Below are 13,591 nucleotides of genomic sequence, written 5' to 3'. Positions count from 1 at the left end.
GGCACTCGAGGTTTAACCCTTAAAAGCGAAAAATTCAGATGCAGATTTATCGTCGAACGATGGAAGGGTTAAGGTTGACACCAATTTAACCGCAGGCATATCAGAATTTGAACTTTTGGTGGAACTTTTCTTTCAAATTTTGGAATTCGAAAAAACAAAATGTGCCACTCGATGCTTGGTAGTATTAAAGAAGATACTGTGTTATCACGTGAACAGTGGTATTTATGTGGTCCTGAATTTTTAGTAAAGTGAAGGATGACGTGTGAAGATTCAGTGTTTATCTCGTTTTGGTATTTTCCATGTGACAATTTCAGTTTTCATTCTGCTCTTAACATGTGAATAAGTTCATTTCCATTCAACAAATTGAAAAGGACAAATCTTGCAATGTAGGCGAATCATCGCAATGTGATGTTCATGTGGTTTGAAAGCAAGGAACATCGATTGTATTTTTGCAAATTTCCCTTCAGCTAACTGAAAAGGACAAAATGTGTGCGTTCAACTTTACAATGTGAGTAAACTTGAAAATAATTTTGTATGCTTCCTGCCAACAATAAATTATACTTTGGTAAAATTTAACAGTGTCTGCGGTTCCTTATTTTCCAGGATTAGTACTTTCCATAAAATTAACTTTAGAGATAGTTAAAATTAACTTGGAAATTCTCCTTTTAAGTAATTTGGAAAGCAATTCTTATTTGCAGGTTAAATGTATAGACTTGAAATTCTCATTTTAAGTGGTTAGTTTCGTGTTGGTGATTAAATATAAACTTAAAATATTTTTGGTGCTAAACAACAAAAACAAATTTAGACGGCGAACATACAACATTAAACTTTACAAGCATTCAAATTTCAGCAAATCAGTTTACACTTGATTATCATTGAGAATAATACCAGGTTAAACATTTTAGGTTCAATCTCGTTGGGCATTTTTCTCAGAAGTTTTCAAATACTGCCAACAGATGGTGCCACCAATGTGCACGTTAATTAATTTTTTGTAAATTCTACGTTTATTGAGAATAAAGTCAATTTCTTTTTTGTTGCGAAAGTTAAACATTCAATGGAGTCCTCTTCTGAAATGACTGTTCACAATTTCATCAAAAGTAGAGGCATTCACTGCCTTCCTCCACTTCAGCTCCGAAAGTAGATTCCGAACAGGCTAAGAGTAGAAAACTTGCTTGTTGTCTAAATGGTAGTCGAGAATTTTGGTCTATAGTATAATCTGGATCCGTAGTATAATCTCTGCATGCAGTCGGATCCATTCCTGATGATGATACGGAAGGCTCTGCAATAAAACTAACCATTATTATTCACTATTCCAGCAATCTACCTCTATTAGTCTATGTTCCTATACGTGCGCAGGTTAAATCGAGTTGCTATTTCCCAGCATACCACGGAGTTATGAAGGTTCAACTACGTGCTGTACCCCGGGCTTAGCTGAAAAGAACACGAGGCGCCTGAGTCTAAATTGGATGTTCGAGTACCCACATTCTTCTGTCTATGATTTCGGGCATTCAGCAGAACACGCACCAATAAGTCTTCTCTCGTGATTTTTTTGTGCAGATGATTTCTGATGGATGATTGGGTTGACAATCATGTTCCTGTTAGTGCTGAAAAGCATCCGATTATCTGTGTAGCGGTCAAGCGTCGACGAGAGAGAGGGAGAGAGAGAGAGAGAGGGGTCCTTCCTAGGCGTTGTTCATGGTTTACAGCCGTAATCGAACAATCTGGAATAGCTTGGAACTGATTCCAAAACTTTCTCGTGACACACCAAGCCATACCACACTTAGTGTTGTGACTGTACCGCATCCAGTCTTTCCAAGAACTCTCCAGGCTGTTGCCTCGAGCAACTCCGTCTGAGATGATATTTTTAGATACTGGCGTGTTCGGTTTTGCAGCTTATTTCAGAAAAAGATATAACTATACTAGTTGTCCAATGAGCCTGTGAGATGGTCAAGTATGCAATGATACTTGCAATTCAATCACACGCCTGAATTTGCATTTTTGTCCTGTTTTTGTTGAATAAAAGGAATTTAAATATGAATATCCTTCCGTGTACTTATGCTGTGATTGCAGTTACAATAGAAATCGATATCATAGATTGGTCGCTAGATAGTACAGTGATCATCTAATTGTGTAGACCTGCGTATCTATTTATTTTTATTTATTTATTTTTTGTTACAATAGAGATAGCTACACTTGTAATCTGTACACGCTTGATATGGTGTGAACTAAGATTTCCCTGTGTTCATTAACTGGAAAATACTAGTTGTCCAATAACTCAGGTTTTTTGCTGTTGATGTCAATCCTTCCATTTTTATATTTTCAGAGACAGAAGATATTTCGATAATAGATGCCAAGAGCTTCTTAAAGTTTCTTCGCTTTAGGAAATTCAATGTGAAACGTGCATTCGAATACATTAAAAATTATTACAAATATCGGAACGAAGAAACGCAGCTCTGCCCACTCCAGAATATTGCCGACGTTCCTCAGTACGTGTGGAATCATTTCACAGTTCTGCCATACCGTTGTCCTGGGGGCGAGTCCATCCTAACTGTAAACTGGGGTATGTACATATTTGCACTGTTCTTTTTTTTTTTTTTCTTCTTCTTTTTTTTTTTGGTAGTTGTTGGCGCATAGGCTTCTGTGGCCATAATGCACCTCCCAAGGTTTTTGCAGTACTTTGATCCAAGCCCGAGGCGGGAATCGAACCCGCGACCTTTGGGTTGCGAGGCAGGCACTTTACCCACCCGGCTAGCGCGGTCGGCATTTTGTAGTGTTGAGTCGTAGTGAATGCATTTAATCCTGCGAAACTCTCCGATAGCATCTGGGTCTATTTGCACTGTCAAAGCGGGGGTGAGGGGTGCATCAAAGGATTATTATGTTAAATCCAGGTTAAGTTAACAACTTCCATCCGAGTGTATAAAGAATGGACAGCTGCGGATTGAATAGATATTCTGTTGAAATATTTTCAGTTAATACCAATCATAATCTTATAAGTAAGGATTATTTACAATAAACTCTAAGAATGTCTCATTTAACCCCGATATTTGTTCAACCGTTCCTTAAAATTAAGCTCTAGTTCGGAACGATTTCTAAAATAGGTGGCAATTTTTGGTAAACGCACGTTAGCTAAAATAATTTCTGAGAACCAGTCTAGAAATATTCATCTTTAATTTAAATACATTTCCTGTAGTTTATTCTTCCTGCAAAAAAAATAAAAAAGAACAGTCTCAGTTATCGACAATTCAGTTGAGGACCTACTTTTGAATCTAAAATTAAACTTTGTAACCTACCGGTGCTTTCCTCATATACTAATGATCGCTATGTGAACATTAACAGATAATTAATGAACTTTTTAACAAAATATTCTAGGACGGCCGTAATTATAGTAAAATTATTATACTTCAGCAAACTTACTTTACGTTTGCAGTATTTCGTAATATTAATATCATTTTGATATGTCCCTCGCGCCTTTTGTAACCAAAAGGCGCGCGGGACATATCAAAATGATATTCGCCACGGATTTAATACAGTTATTTTGCTGTTTATTTATTTTACCAGGATCCATTCTTTTCTTTTCTTTTTTTTGTTTTATACGAGTTGGGGTTGGCAATAAATTTCCCGGACTGGTGCTGTTGCGATCATTTTCAACGAGTGAAAATAAACGGAAGTGAAGTGGTATGCTGTAGTTCAAACTTCCACCAACAGATGGTGTTACACGGATTGCCAGTAGGCTGACATATTGCAAGTAACAATGAGTTTCGTCAGTAGCATTAACTCTGTAACATCCCTGTAACAAAAGAATATCAAATTTATAAAATCTGCGACAGAAATGCATGAAATTAAAAAAAAAAAACACATTCTGTTAAAAACTGTTTATTATTATGAAACGTTAAGTCGTATGAGTGTGCTTGAGTGGTATATGGTTGTTAGGATTTTCGCGATGGACGTGAGGATCTTCGCAAAGACCCAAGAAGTGAGAGTCCGTCAACTTTTCAAAATGAGGATAGAATTTTAAATTATCGGGAATTTGCGGCAAGTTTCAGTACAACTCAGACACGAAGGGTCAGAATGTGCAATGGACTTCAAAATCATCACCAATGCCCAAAAGGCTACATTTACAGAAGTCTAGGATCAATACGATGTTGATCATGTTTTTCGACTAACATGGTATGATTTCCAAGGAATTTGTATCTGAAATCAAGGCAGGTGTTTCATAGACTATTGAACCGCATTTCCCGAGTGAGGCCACTGTTTCGAGAGAAAGGCACTTAGAATGGCCCCGTCCATTCCGCATTTGTTTTGAAGACATTTCTGACGAAATATGGCATTGTACAGATTAACCGTCCACCGTACACTCCGCGGACTTCCTCTTTACCAAGATAAACCTATCCTCAGAGGAAAGAGATTTTAGGATGTTGTAGATAAATAAAACCTAACCACCAAACTGAACGTCATCTCTTTGCACGCCTTCACTGACTCTTTTCATAAACTTTTAGAACGGTTTAAAAAGTTCATCCAGTCAGGTGGTAATTAATTTGTGTAAAAATAAAACCGTTATTGAGCCCTTTCGCTTTGTGCTTTTTTATTGTACCAGTCCGGGGCCTTTATTGCTACACCTCGTATTTTCTATTTTATTGTTTTTATTAATGAACGATAAAATCCATACTTACTTTTAAAATAAATAATTACTATTACTCATCAAAAATATTTATTCTACCGACAGTGAGAGGGCGTATCATATTATTAGCCCAGGGTTTTCATATTTTTTAGAGACCGTCCTTCACGGTCTCTAAAAAATATGAAAAAGTGAAACAGTTCAAAACATTCTTACATATCAAGCCTTGAGGCATGTTCTATTACTGTAGTAATTACTCAGATGTGAGTAACCAGTGTGGCACACTTCATTCTAGCAATGTCAACGTGTCTGTTCTAACACGACTTTCAGTTTCCTCCTCGATGGCTACCTTGTTTACAGAACGGCATTGGTTTGGTTTATGTCATTGGACACATCACAAATCTGTTTACTTTTATTGATTACGGACATTATTTAAATTTCTGATGGGTTCATGAGAATCCCATAGCAGCTGTTCACAGATACGCCAAAATTTTCCAACTCGACGAACGCCCAAATCGTATGGAAAGACGACTAAGAGGATCAGGGATACTGAAATCATGTAACTGGCTCATTTTGCAATGTAACTGTGATCCTCAATTTATCAGCCACGTGCCTGGCTGCAAATGAATCATGTTTCAAATGATCCTCATACTCGCGTCGAAGAAATGCCACACACGATTGTCAGTACTCATTATTAACATGCCTTTTCTCTTAATATTTAGTGTTGTGTGCGTAGGGACAACCAAGTTTTCTTTATCTTTTACCAGCAAGACTTTCAAGAATGGCATACCTGCATTTTCTGTGGAACAATTTGTGGGATTAGATTAGATGTTATTGGCGCATTAGCAACTAAGGCTATAATGCGCAATTTGTGGGAAGTACTGGGCTTACATTCCACTAGAAATTCGGCAGGAGGTGTAGTTTAGAGAGGAGGGTATGCCATCGTAATTTTTACGATGATGTGTGTAACTTTGTAAATACGGAGTACAATAACCGATGACCAGTCGGAACAGTAATGTATAGGGGCCGCCACAATTACTCCATCTCACACCTTTGAGTATTTGGTAGGATCACATGATGTCCATGATTTATTTTACTCTTATTACCACAAGATGAACTGAGAAATCTCATTTCGGAAGCTGCTAAAACAGGTAAGAGCAGTTCTGAAATGACAAGGCATACCAAAGAATTGCTTCTCCCGGGAATTCGGTATTTTGGTTAGAAGATAGCAAACTGACTGAAGAATACATGCAATTACAAATATACAGACGCCACATAGTCCTAGTAGCCTTGGCTCTTAACATACACTAGAATACATAGAGAGAGAAACAGAAATTCTTTATTGCAACTAGATGGATTCATGCAGACTCTACACCATGTTTATTTAGATTACACATGCGAAAGCGAGGGGCTCATATCAGTATTAAACAATTATGTACTGGACAGCACTTTGCCTTCAACTGAGAAGTGGGAACCATGACACAGAGTAAAAAAAACAAACAACACAGAGCGCATCGATGTGCATTGACACAAACGGTATGAATACCATTCCTATATACACACAGTGAACACTGAATTGTGACCACCCCGTTCGTAGTGGACTATGCTGCATGGCTCGCGGTAAAAAAAAACCGAAGAGCATTCTACACAAGATAATATTCAATATAAGTAAACATTTCTCAAAAAAAAATTATAAATTTCTGTATAAAATATCCTTACGCCTAGATAGAGAAAAGCTGATTTTAAATTCCATCAAGCGATCATTCATCTCTCCAAACCCATTGTGCTCCCAAATAAATAATTGCGTAAACGAGCATCACATTACAAACCCTTTATGGAGTTCTTGTTTACATGCATAGCGAGTCAAAACAACGATTTCAAATATGTTTTCTCTAAATGCTGAAATCATGAATCGTTCGAGCAGTGCTGACGTCCTACAACGTGCTCCTCCAATATCTGTAATATTTCAGTGCCACAGTAACCCTATGGCTTAAGTTTAATACCTTCCGAATCGGATTTTAGTCACCAATCCAGATCTTTTAGTGATTCCGGACAGAAGATACAAGGTAAAAAGATATTTATGATTTTAATATTAGCTATATCAAAAGCCAACAGCGCTCTACGTGCCTTTTGTGTCCCGTCCCTTAATCATTAGCTTCTCTCAAGGTCGTCCGTGCGAGCTTCCCCTCACTGCGTGGGCTGATTGTTTTGAAGCTGAAAGAACCCCCTCTCTTCGTCCTTGGGAGTCCCGACCTAACAGAGTGAATTCCTTGCTAGAATTATCAACCATTCACTAACTAACAGCCCTATTCGGCAACATGAAAAAAGTGGCAAAGTGCCTATCGGGCATAAACACCGCAGTGATCCCACAATGCAACCACCGCGACATACCCGAAAGTAAGGGTAACGCCGCCCAAGAAAACAAATCTTCCGATAGCCACGATTTTTCAAGGGCATCTCCCCGCAAGAGCGAAGTCTTGGAATGCACAATCAATCGTACGAAACACACGAGAATGAGTCGCAAACTCAAATCTGTCCGCAGCGAAACCAAATCAAAACGCAAGATTGCAATAACCCCCCAACTCCTGAAAGAAAACAACTTGGATTGTAGTAGTCAAACCAAAAATATTAAAGCAGCACCGACAGCCAACAGCAGAACGTCATCCACACCCAAACTACCCAGCTTAATGACGATACGGAAAGAAATAACACTGCTAAAAACTCATGTAGCAAAGAAAGAAAAAGAATTCGCGGGACAGATTTTGAAGGTGCAGGAGGATGATTGGAAAAGAAAAACAATAGCAATCGAGGAAGCATCTACAAAATTGTGTGAAGTCCTCGGGACAATCGCTCGCACCCTTCAGGAAATAAGTGCTGAACGGTGCTCTGCACTAATGACCGCTGCATAGTCACAAAACGGGATGCAGCCACGCAAACAACACCCCTTGAGTCTGCCGAACTGCTTACACAAAAAGAAAAGATGCACAATAAGAATCCCTTTAGGGTGGCTAAAGAAAATGAAAGCGCCCTTGAAACTCTTCTAATCAAATCAGATTACTGCAAGTTCCTTAAATCACTTGAGAATCGGGATCAGAAGAAGAAAAGCGACAAACGTCCACAGGAAGTAAACAAAGCCACCCGTGTAGTGAACCACACTAATAAGTTGACTCTGTTTCACGAAAGAAATGATCATATTGTACCACACGACAGACATGACCAAGCTACTGAACCGAGAATCGCTGACCAGAGATGTGTTTCGAGAAGCAAGAGCCCCGCCCCATTTTCTCCCCCACTAGAAGGCAACCAAAGAATTCCAACAACATTAGTCAACAAGCGATTATCAAAGACTCACCCTAGTAAACAGACGCTCGCAGAGAAATATGACATCTCTGTCGCTTTGCCCAGAACCAAGATATTTGTCTCCCGGTTTGGACCCTCAACAAGCCCCGATTCCATAAAGAGAATGTTTCTTGTGGAACACAATGTCCGCATCGAAGTAAAACAGCTTAAAACTAGGCAAACTGGCTACGCCTCATTTCTACTAAGATGTTCACCCTCTGCCTACGAAAAAGTTCTGGATCTCGACTTCTGGCCTCCAGGCATACTTATCAGACCCTTCTCTGACGAAAAAAGGCCATCCCCTCAGCAATCCCTGCTTACTCGTCCTCTACAATAGCAATCATCTATTCCAAAAAACCTCCATCCATGCCACACAATCAGGGTCTTCTCGCAAAATGTGCGCAGCATTGTTAACAAATTGGCCCCTCTGCAATCTCTCCTCCTGCTCGAAGAATATGATTTCATCTGTATCCAGGAAACTTGGCTTAACCATGGAAGACAACTCACCCACTTGGCCACTCCTCACCATTACAAAAATGTTTGCAACGGCAGGGACCACAAACGTGGAGGTGGCGTCTCCATCATTTACAAAGACATCCATCACCTTGTGTGTGCACAACTCAGCGACTCCCCTGCATTTGAAGCCATTTCTGCAATTTTTACAGTTAAAGAAATGAGAACTCAAGTTGTAGCGGTATATTTACCTCCTGACCATAATCCCGACACAAGGGATGAGCTAACTACCTGGATTATAACCCACCTCAAGCCTCACATGCTCACCTTTGTTTTAGGAGATTTCAACATGCCCTCCCCAAGACACGAAGCTGCTTTGAAGGACGTCGTACGCTCCTTCTCATCTCTAGGCCTTAGACTAACCCATACGCAACCTACAAGACGACATCAAAACCTAGACCTCTTCTTTCATAACCTTAACCATCTTACTCTCACAACGCCGATTTTTAAGTTTGCATCAGATCACCTCCCAATTTCCTTTGATAGTGAATGTCTATGTTCTCCCCGACAACTTGAACAACATGACCATAAAGAATCCCAACTCAAGATCTTCTCATTAAAATATATGCAACCTCAAATCATCCTACAAAGACTAAAAGCTACAGACTGGAAAAAAATTGCTGCTAGCCATCCTGATCAAACGCTTACCAATTTAGCAAACTTGTTAAAAGACATCGCCTGTGAAGGGGCCTCCAAATCTGTACGCCTGTCTCCCAGGACCAAGAACTGGTTTACCAGCGACGCAAAACTCGCCTTCATCATGAAACAGAAACTATACAGGAAATGGCAAAAAACACGGGATCTAGCCGACTACCAACTCTATAAAAAACATCGGGCACGCTTCCTACGCATTCGGAGGAAGGCGCAGAATGACTGGATTGCACACAGAATGAAACTTGGGAAAAGAATCTTCACCAACAAGAATCAACAGTCCCCCATGTCCACTGACACCTTCCTTGAATGGGCTAACTCGCTCGAAACTAAGCCCCTATCTGCCCCAAACCCCTTTATTCGGGTTAATCCACCAGCTAACCAGACATCACTGGATAAAATAGCCATCACAAAGGAACGCCTTACTGAGGTCATCAACAGTCTTCCCAACAAGTCTACCACTGGCCCGGATGGATTCCCTATTTTCATGGTTAAACTGTGCAGTGTATATATCATTGATCTCTTGCTTGATGCATTCAATTCCGTCCTCGTAACAGGAGTTTACCCTGCTATCTGGAACACATATTATGTTTCTCCAGTTCCAAAAAAGTCTAACCCAAAATTGCCTAATGATTACAGACCAATTTCTGTAGGATGCACTTTTCTCAAAATCTTGGAAAAAGCCATACTTCCTGCTCTCATCCATCACATGTTCGGCCACAAACCTCCATACCTCCATAGTGTACTACCTGGACGTTCCACGATCACCAACCTCTTGGATACACTGTTCAGAATTGAAAGTACCTTAAGCAACAAAGAGCAACTGGATATTGTGTTTCTCGACATTAAGGCGGCCTTTGACAATCTGTCCACCCATGCATTATGTACCATACTGTGCAACTATTTCAAAATCTCTGGCAACATCTTAGTTCTCCTTAGGAAACTCCTTCAGTCCAGGATTCTATGAATCAGAAATCAAAACCATAATCACCACATTCTCTGCTCCAGAGGGCTCCCCCAAGGGGGCGTTCTCTCTGCCGCCCTTTTCGCCGCATCTTTAGAACCCTTCCTATCAAACCGTACTAATTTTACCACCTACGCAGATGATATTAGGTTCTTCGTCATCACAAAATGCCCCCAGTCTCTCTAGTCTATTACTGTGAGCTCCAACCGACAGCTACATGAACTGGAAAACTACCTTCATGCGATTGGGCTCTCCATTAATAAAGAGAAAACTGCACAACTCTCTATCACCAAGAAGAAAAATACCAACGATGTGGACATCATTATTGCGAATTCTCCAGTTAAAAAAGTCACCCAACATAAAGATTTGGGTATCATCTGGGACAAAGACCTCACCTTCTTGCCTCACTTTAATGCCACTCGAACGAAAACATATTCGGCTTTATGGGCAGTAAAACAAGAGATCTCCAACTTCCATAACCCGGACCTTATCAGCAAATACATTCTTCGTTGTATTTTCCCAATTCCATTATATGCCTCGACTATATGGTCCTCAGCACCCTCATCATACCAAGCCAGGTTCCTCTCTCTGGAATTCTGGATCTTGAAATGGCTGAATAGGGTTGCCGGGCTAACACCTACAATCTCAAAATCTGTTCTGGTCACCAATCTTAATACGCTTCCTTGGAGGTATCACATCATCTCTAGGAACCTTCTTACCCTCTCTCAGCTTCTATCCGGAAAACTGAGGTCACCCGATATTTGGGATATCATCGCCAGACCGTCCGACAGGAGAAGATGCCAGTCCAACACCTCCCCATACAGATCAAAGCTGCGTAGCATGTCCTCCTTGGACAACATGTTTCCACACAACTCCTTCCAAATATTTAACAGATTAGCCATAGACGCTGAGAAACTTTGCAAGGACAGAACCTACAGATCTTCCATTCTTGCAGACATGTATGCCTTAGTCATGGTCTAGGTGGACTCTCTGTGATACCGCAATATCCACGCTTCGATGTATCCGGATGCACTTTTATTTGTTGTAACTTTATGTTTTTGTACTTGTTATAACTTTATGTTTTTGTATTTGTTGTAACTTTATGTTTTTGTATCTTCACCAGTGGCTGTTTAAGGCCGTATATTGTATCTGGCTCTGTATGCAATGCATATGTCTGTATTTTATGTTTTTTCTCTGTATATAACTCATGTCCTCTAGCTGCATAGCTGTAAAAGGACATTTCTTCGGAAATAAATTGATATTAATAATAATAATAATAATAATGTCAAAACATGAGTGTCCAGTCGAGTGTGTGTAATGTTCTCACACCTCTTTTTCCTGCGGCCCCCGCCACGTTACATTAGTCCCTACTGAACCCTACTGTTGAAAAGTCCGTTCCATAAATCCCAAATATTTTCTAGGCTTGTCTCTGTTTAAAGTAAATTTCTTAACGTAAAAGTCTTCCTTTAAAATATTTAAGATTAATTTGTAAACCATAGTATTAAAATCTTTAAAAATATATATTTTACCGAAGCGAATAAATGTGATGAAATAACAAATTAATATGTCAGTATACCCTTATTCCTTTTCCTTTATGTGCTTAGCCTGCATGTGTCGTGAAGACTTCAATTTGTACACGGTTTGTCGTACACTGCTTGCAATATCTGACTGGGATTTGGATCACGAATGCACTCAGATCAATGGAATGATTATACTGGATGACTGGCGAGATGTAACCTGCAAGAATTTCTGCAGACGAATTGGGATTCGGACAACCATGAAAATGCTCAACCTGATTGGGGTAAGTCGATATTTATTTCTGTAACAAGTCAGTTAACACTTTCATAATAATATAGAAAAGTGAGATCCGCAAGGATCTCACTAAACTAAGGGACAATAATATTATTGTAATATTTTTTGGTAGGAGCAAAATTGTATATTGTGAATAAACAAAATATTATATGAGTAAAAGTTCCATTATAAATAAAGATTGTAGTAATAAAGCCCATTTTATTATTAGTATTGTTATCTACATCAGCATGTTCGGGAGGCAACTAGAGGGAGTAATACTCTTGATTTGATTATCAGCAGTGATTCTTCATGCATTAAGAATCTGCAGATAAATGAACCACTAGGTGGCAGTGATCACAGTGTGCTGAAGTGTGATTTACTCAAAGAGGTAACTACCATTAGGAGTAAAGGGAAGGGTTTTTGCTTCCGTAAAGGCGACTACGATGGACTGAGACAGTATTTAAATTCTATACAGTGGGACCAACTGATAGTGTTACCAACAGCAAATTCAAAATGGGAAGCATTCAAAGAACTTATCTTGGAAGCTACTAGGCTTTACTTACCAACTAAGGAATATTGTTCAAGGTTTAGACCTAAATGGATGTCAGATGAACTAATGAGACATATGGCAGAGAAGAAAAATGCATGGGATACATATAAATTAATGGGTGACATGGAAGTCTATGATATATATAATCTGGTCTGTAACCAAGTCACAAAGGACATTAGGCAGGCAAAGGCAGATTTTGAGAAATCCTTGGCAAAGGATGCAAAGAAAAACAGAAAAAAGTTCTTTACCTATGTAAACTCTACAAGGAAAGGGATGAATCAGATTGGTCTACTTGATATCGATGGGTCAACAGTTGATGATCCTGCTCAAGTGACTAACAAACTAAACGAGTATTTTGATTCTACATTCACACATGAGGAGTTATTCAGGAAGGGGAATGCCAGAGGTGAAATAAACTCTGGCAGTGAGCTAGATGATTTTGTAATAACTGAGAGGAAAGTGGAGGAGAAATTGTTGAGGATAAACATAAAAAAGGCACCGGGGGTGGTTGGGATCTATCCAGTTATATTAAAGGAGGCAGCAAAGGAAATAAGGAAACCCTTAGCCATAATTATGAGAGCTTCCTTGGACTCAGGGGAGGTACCCATGGACTGGAGATGTGCAAATGTGACCCCAATTCACAAAGGAGGATCAAAGGCTGACGCAAGTAATTATAGACCTGTGAGTTTAACTTCTGTTCCCTGAAACTTAATGGAGGCACTGGTTAAAGAAGCACTGCAGGATCACCTACACAAGACTTCAGTTATAGTTCGGACACAGCATGGTTTTGTTAAGGGGAAGCCTTGCCTGACCAGTTTGATTGGATACTATGATGCAGTCACAAAAGAACTGGATGCAGGGAATAACTTTGATATTATATATTTGGATCTTAGAAAGGCTTTTGATACTGTTGCACATGGAAGACTGCTGCACAAATTGGAGCAGTGTGGCACTGGAGGAAAATTGCTGCTATGGATAAAGGTATCGTTGAGGGCGAGAAGACAGAGAGTGGTAATCAATGGACACTGCTCATCGTAGACTAATGTTATTAGTGGAGTCCCTCAGGGTTCAGTGTTGGGCCCATTATTATTTTTTGTATTTGTATTTATAAATGATATTGATGATGGTATATCAGGCTTAATGTCCAAGTTTGTAGACGTTACAATTG

General features: G+C 39.6%; 1 protein-coding gene across 2 annotated transcripts in view; it reads left to right on the top strand.

The window, feature by feature from the left end:
* The window catches only part of LOC150077693 (clavesin-2-like), an 80,717-nt gene that overhangs the window by 21,769 nt on the left and 45,357 nt on the right, over window positions 1–13,591 (top strand). Inside the window, exons 3-4 of one of the 2 annotated variants that reach the window (XM_090384642.1) lie at window positions 2,324–2,560; window positions 11,687–11,883. In XM_090384642.1, the coding sequence (XP_090240768.1) occupies window positions 2,324–2,560; window positions 11,687–11,883 (434 nt within the window). The remainder of the gene's footprint in view (window positions 1–2,323; window positions 2,561–11,686; window positions 11,884–13,591) is intronic. The other variant, XM_090384643.1, reaches the window with a different exon arrangement.

The sequence above is a fragment of the Mastigoproctus giganteus genome, chromosome 11, assembly GCF_048544385.1.
Source record: "Mastigoproctus giganteus isolate SK-2022 chromosome 11, ASM4854438v1, whole genome shotgun sequence".
Lineage (NCBI taxonomy): Eukaryota > Metazoa > Arthropoda > Arachnida > Uropygi > Thelyphonidae > Mastigoproctus > Mastigoproctus giganteus.
This window is presented reverse-complemented; position numbering and strand designations above follow the sequence as displayed.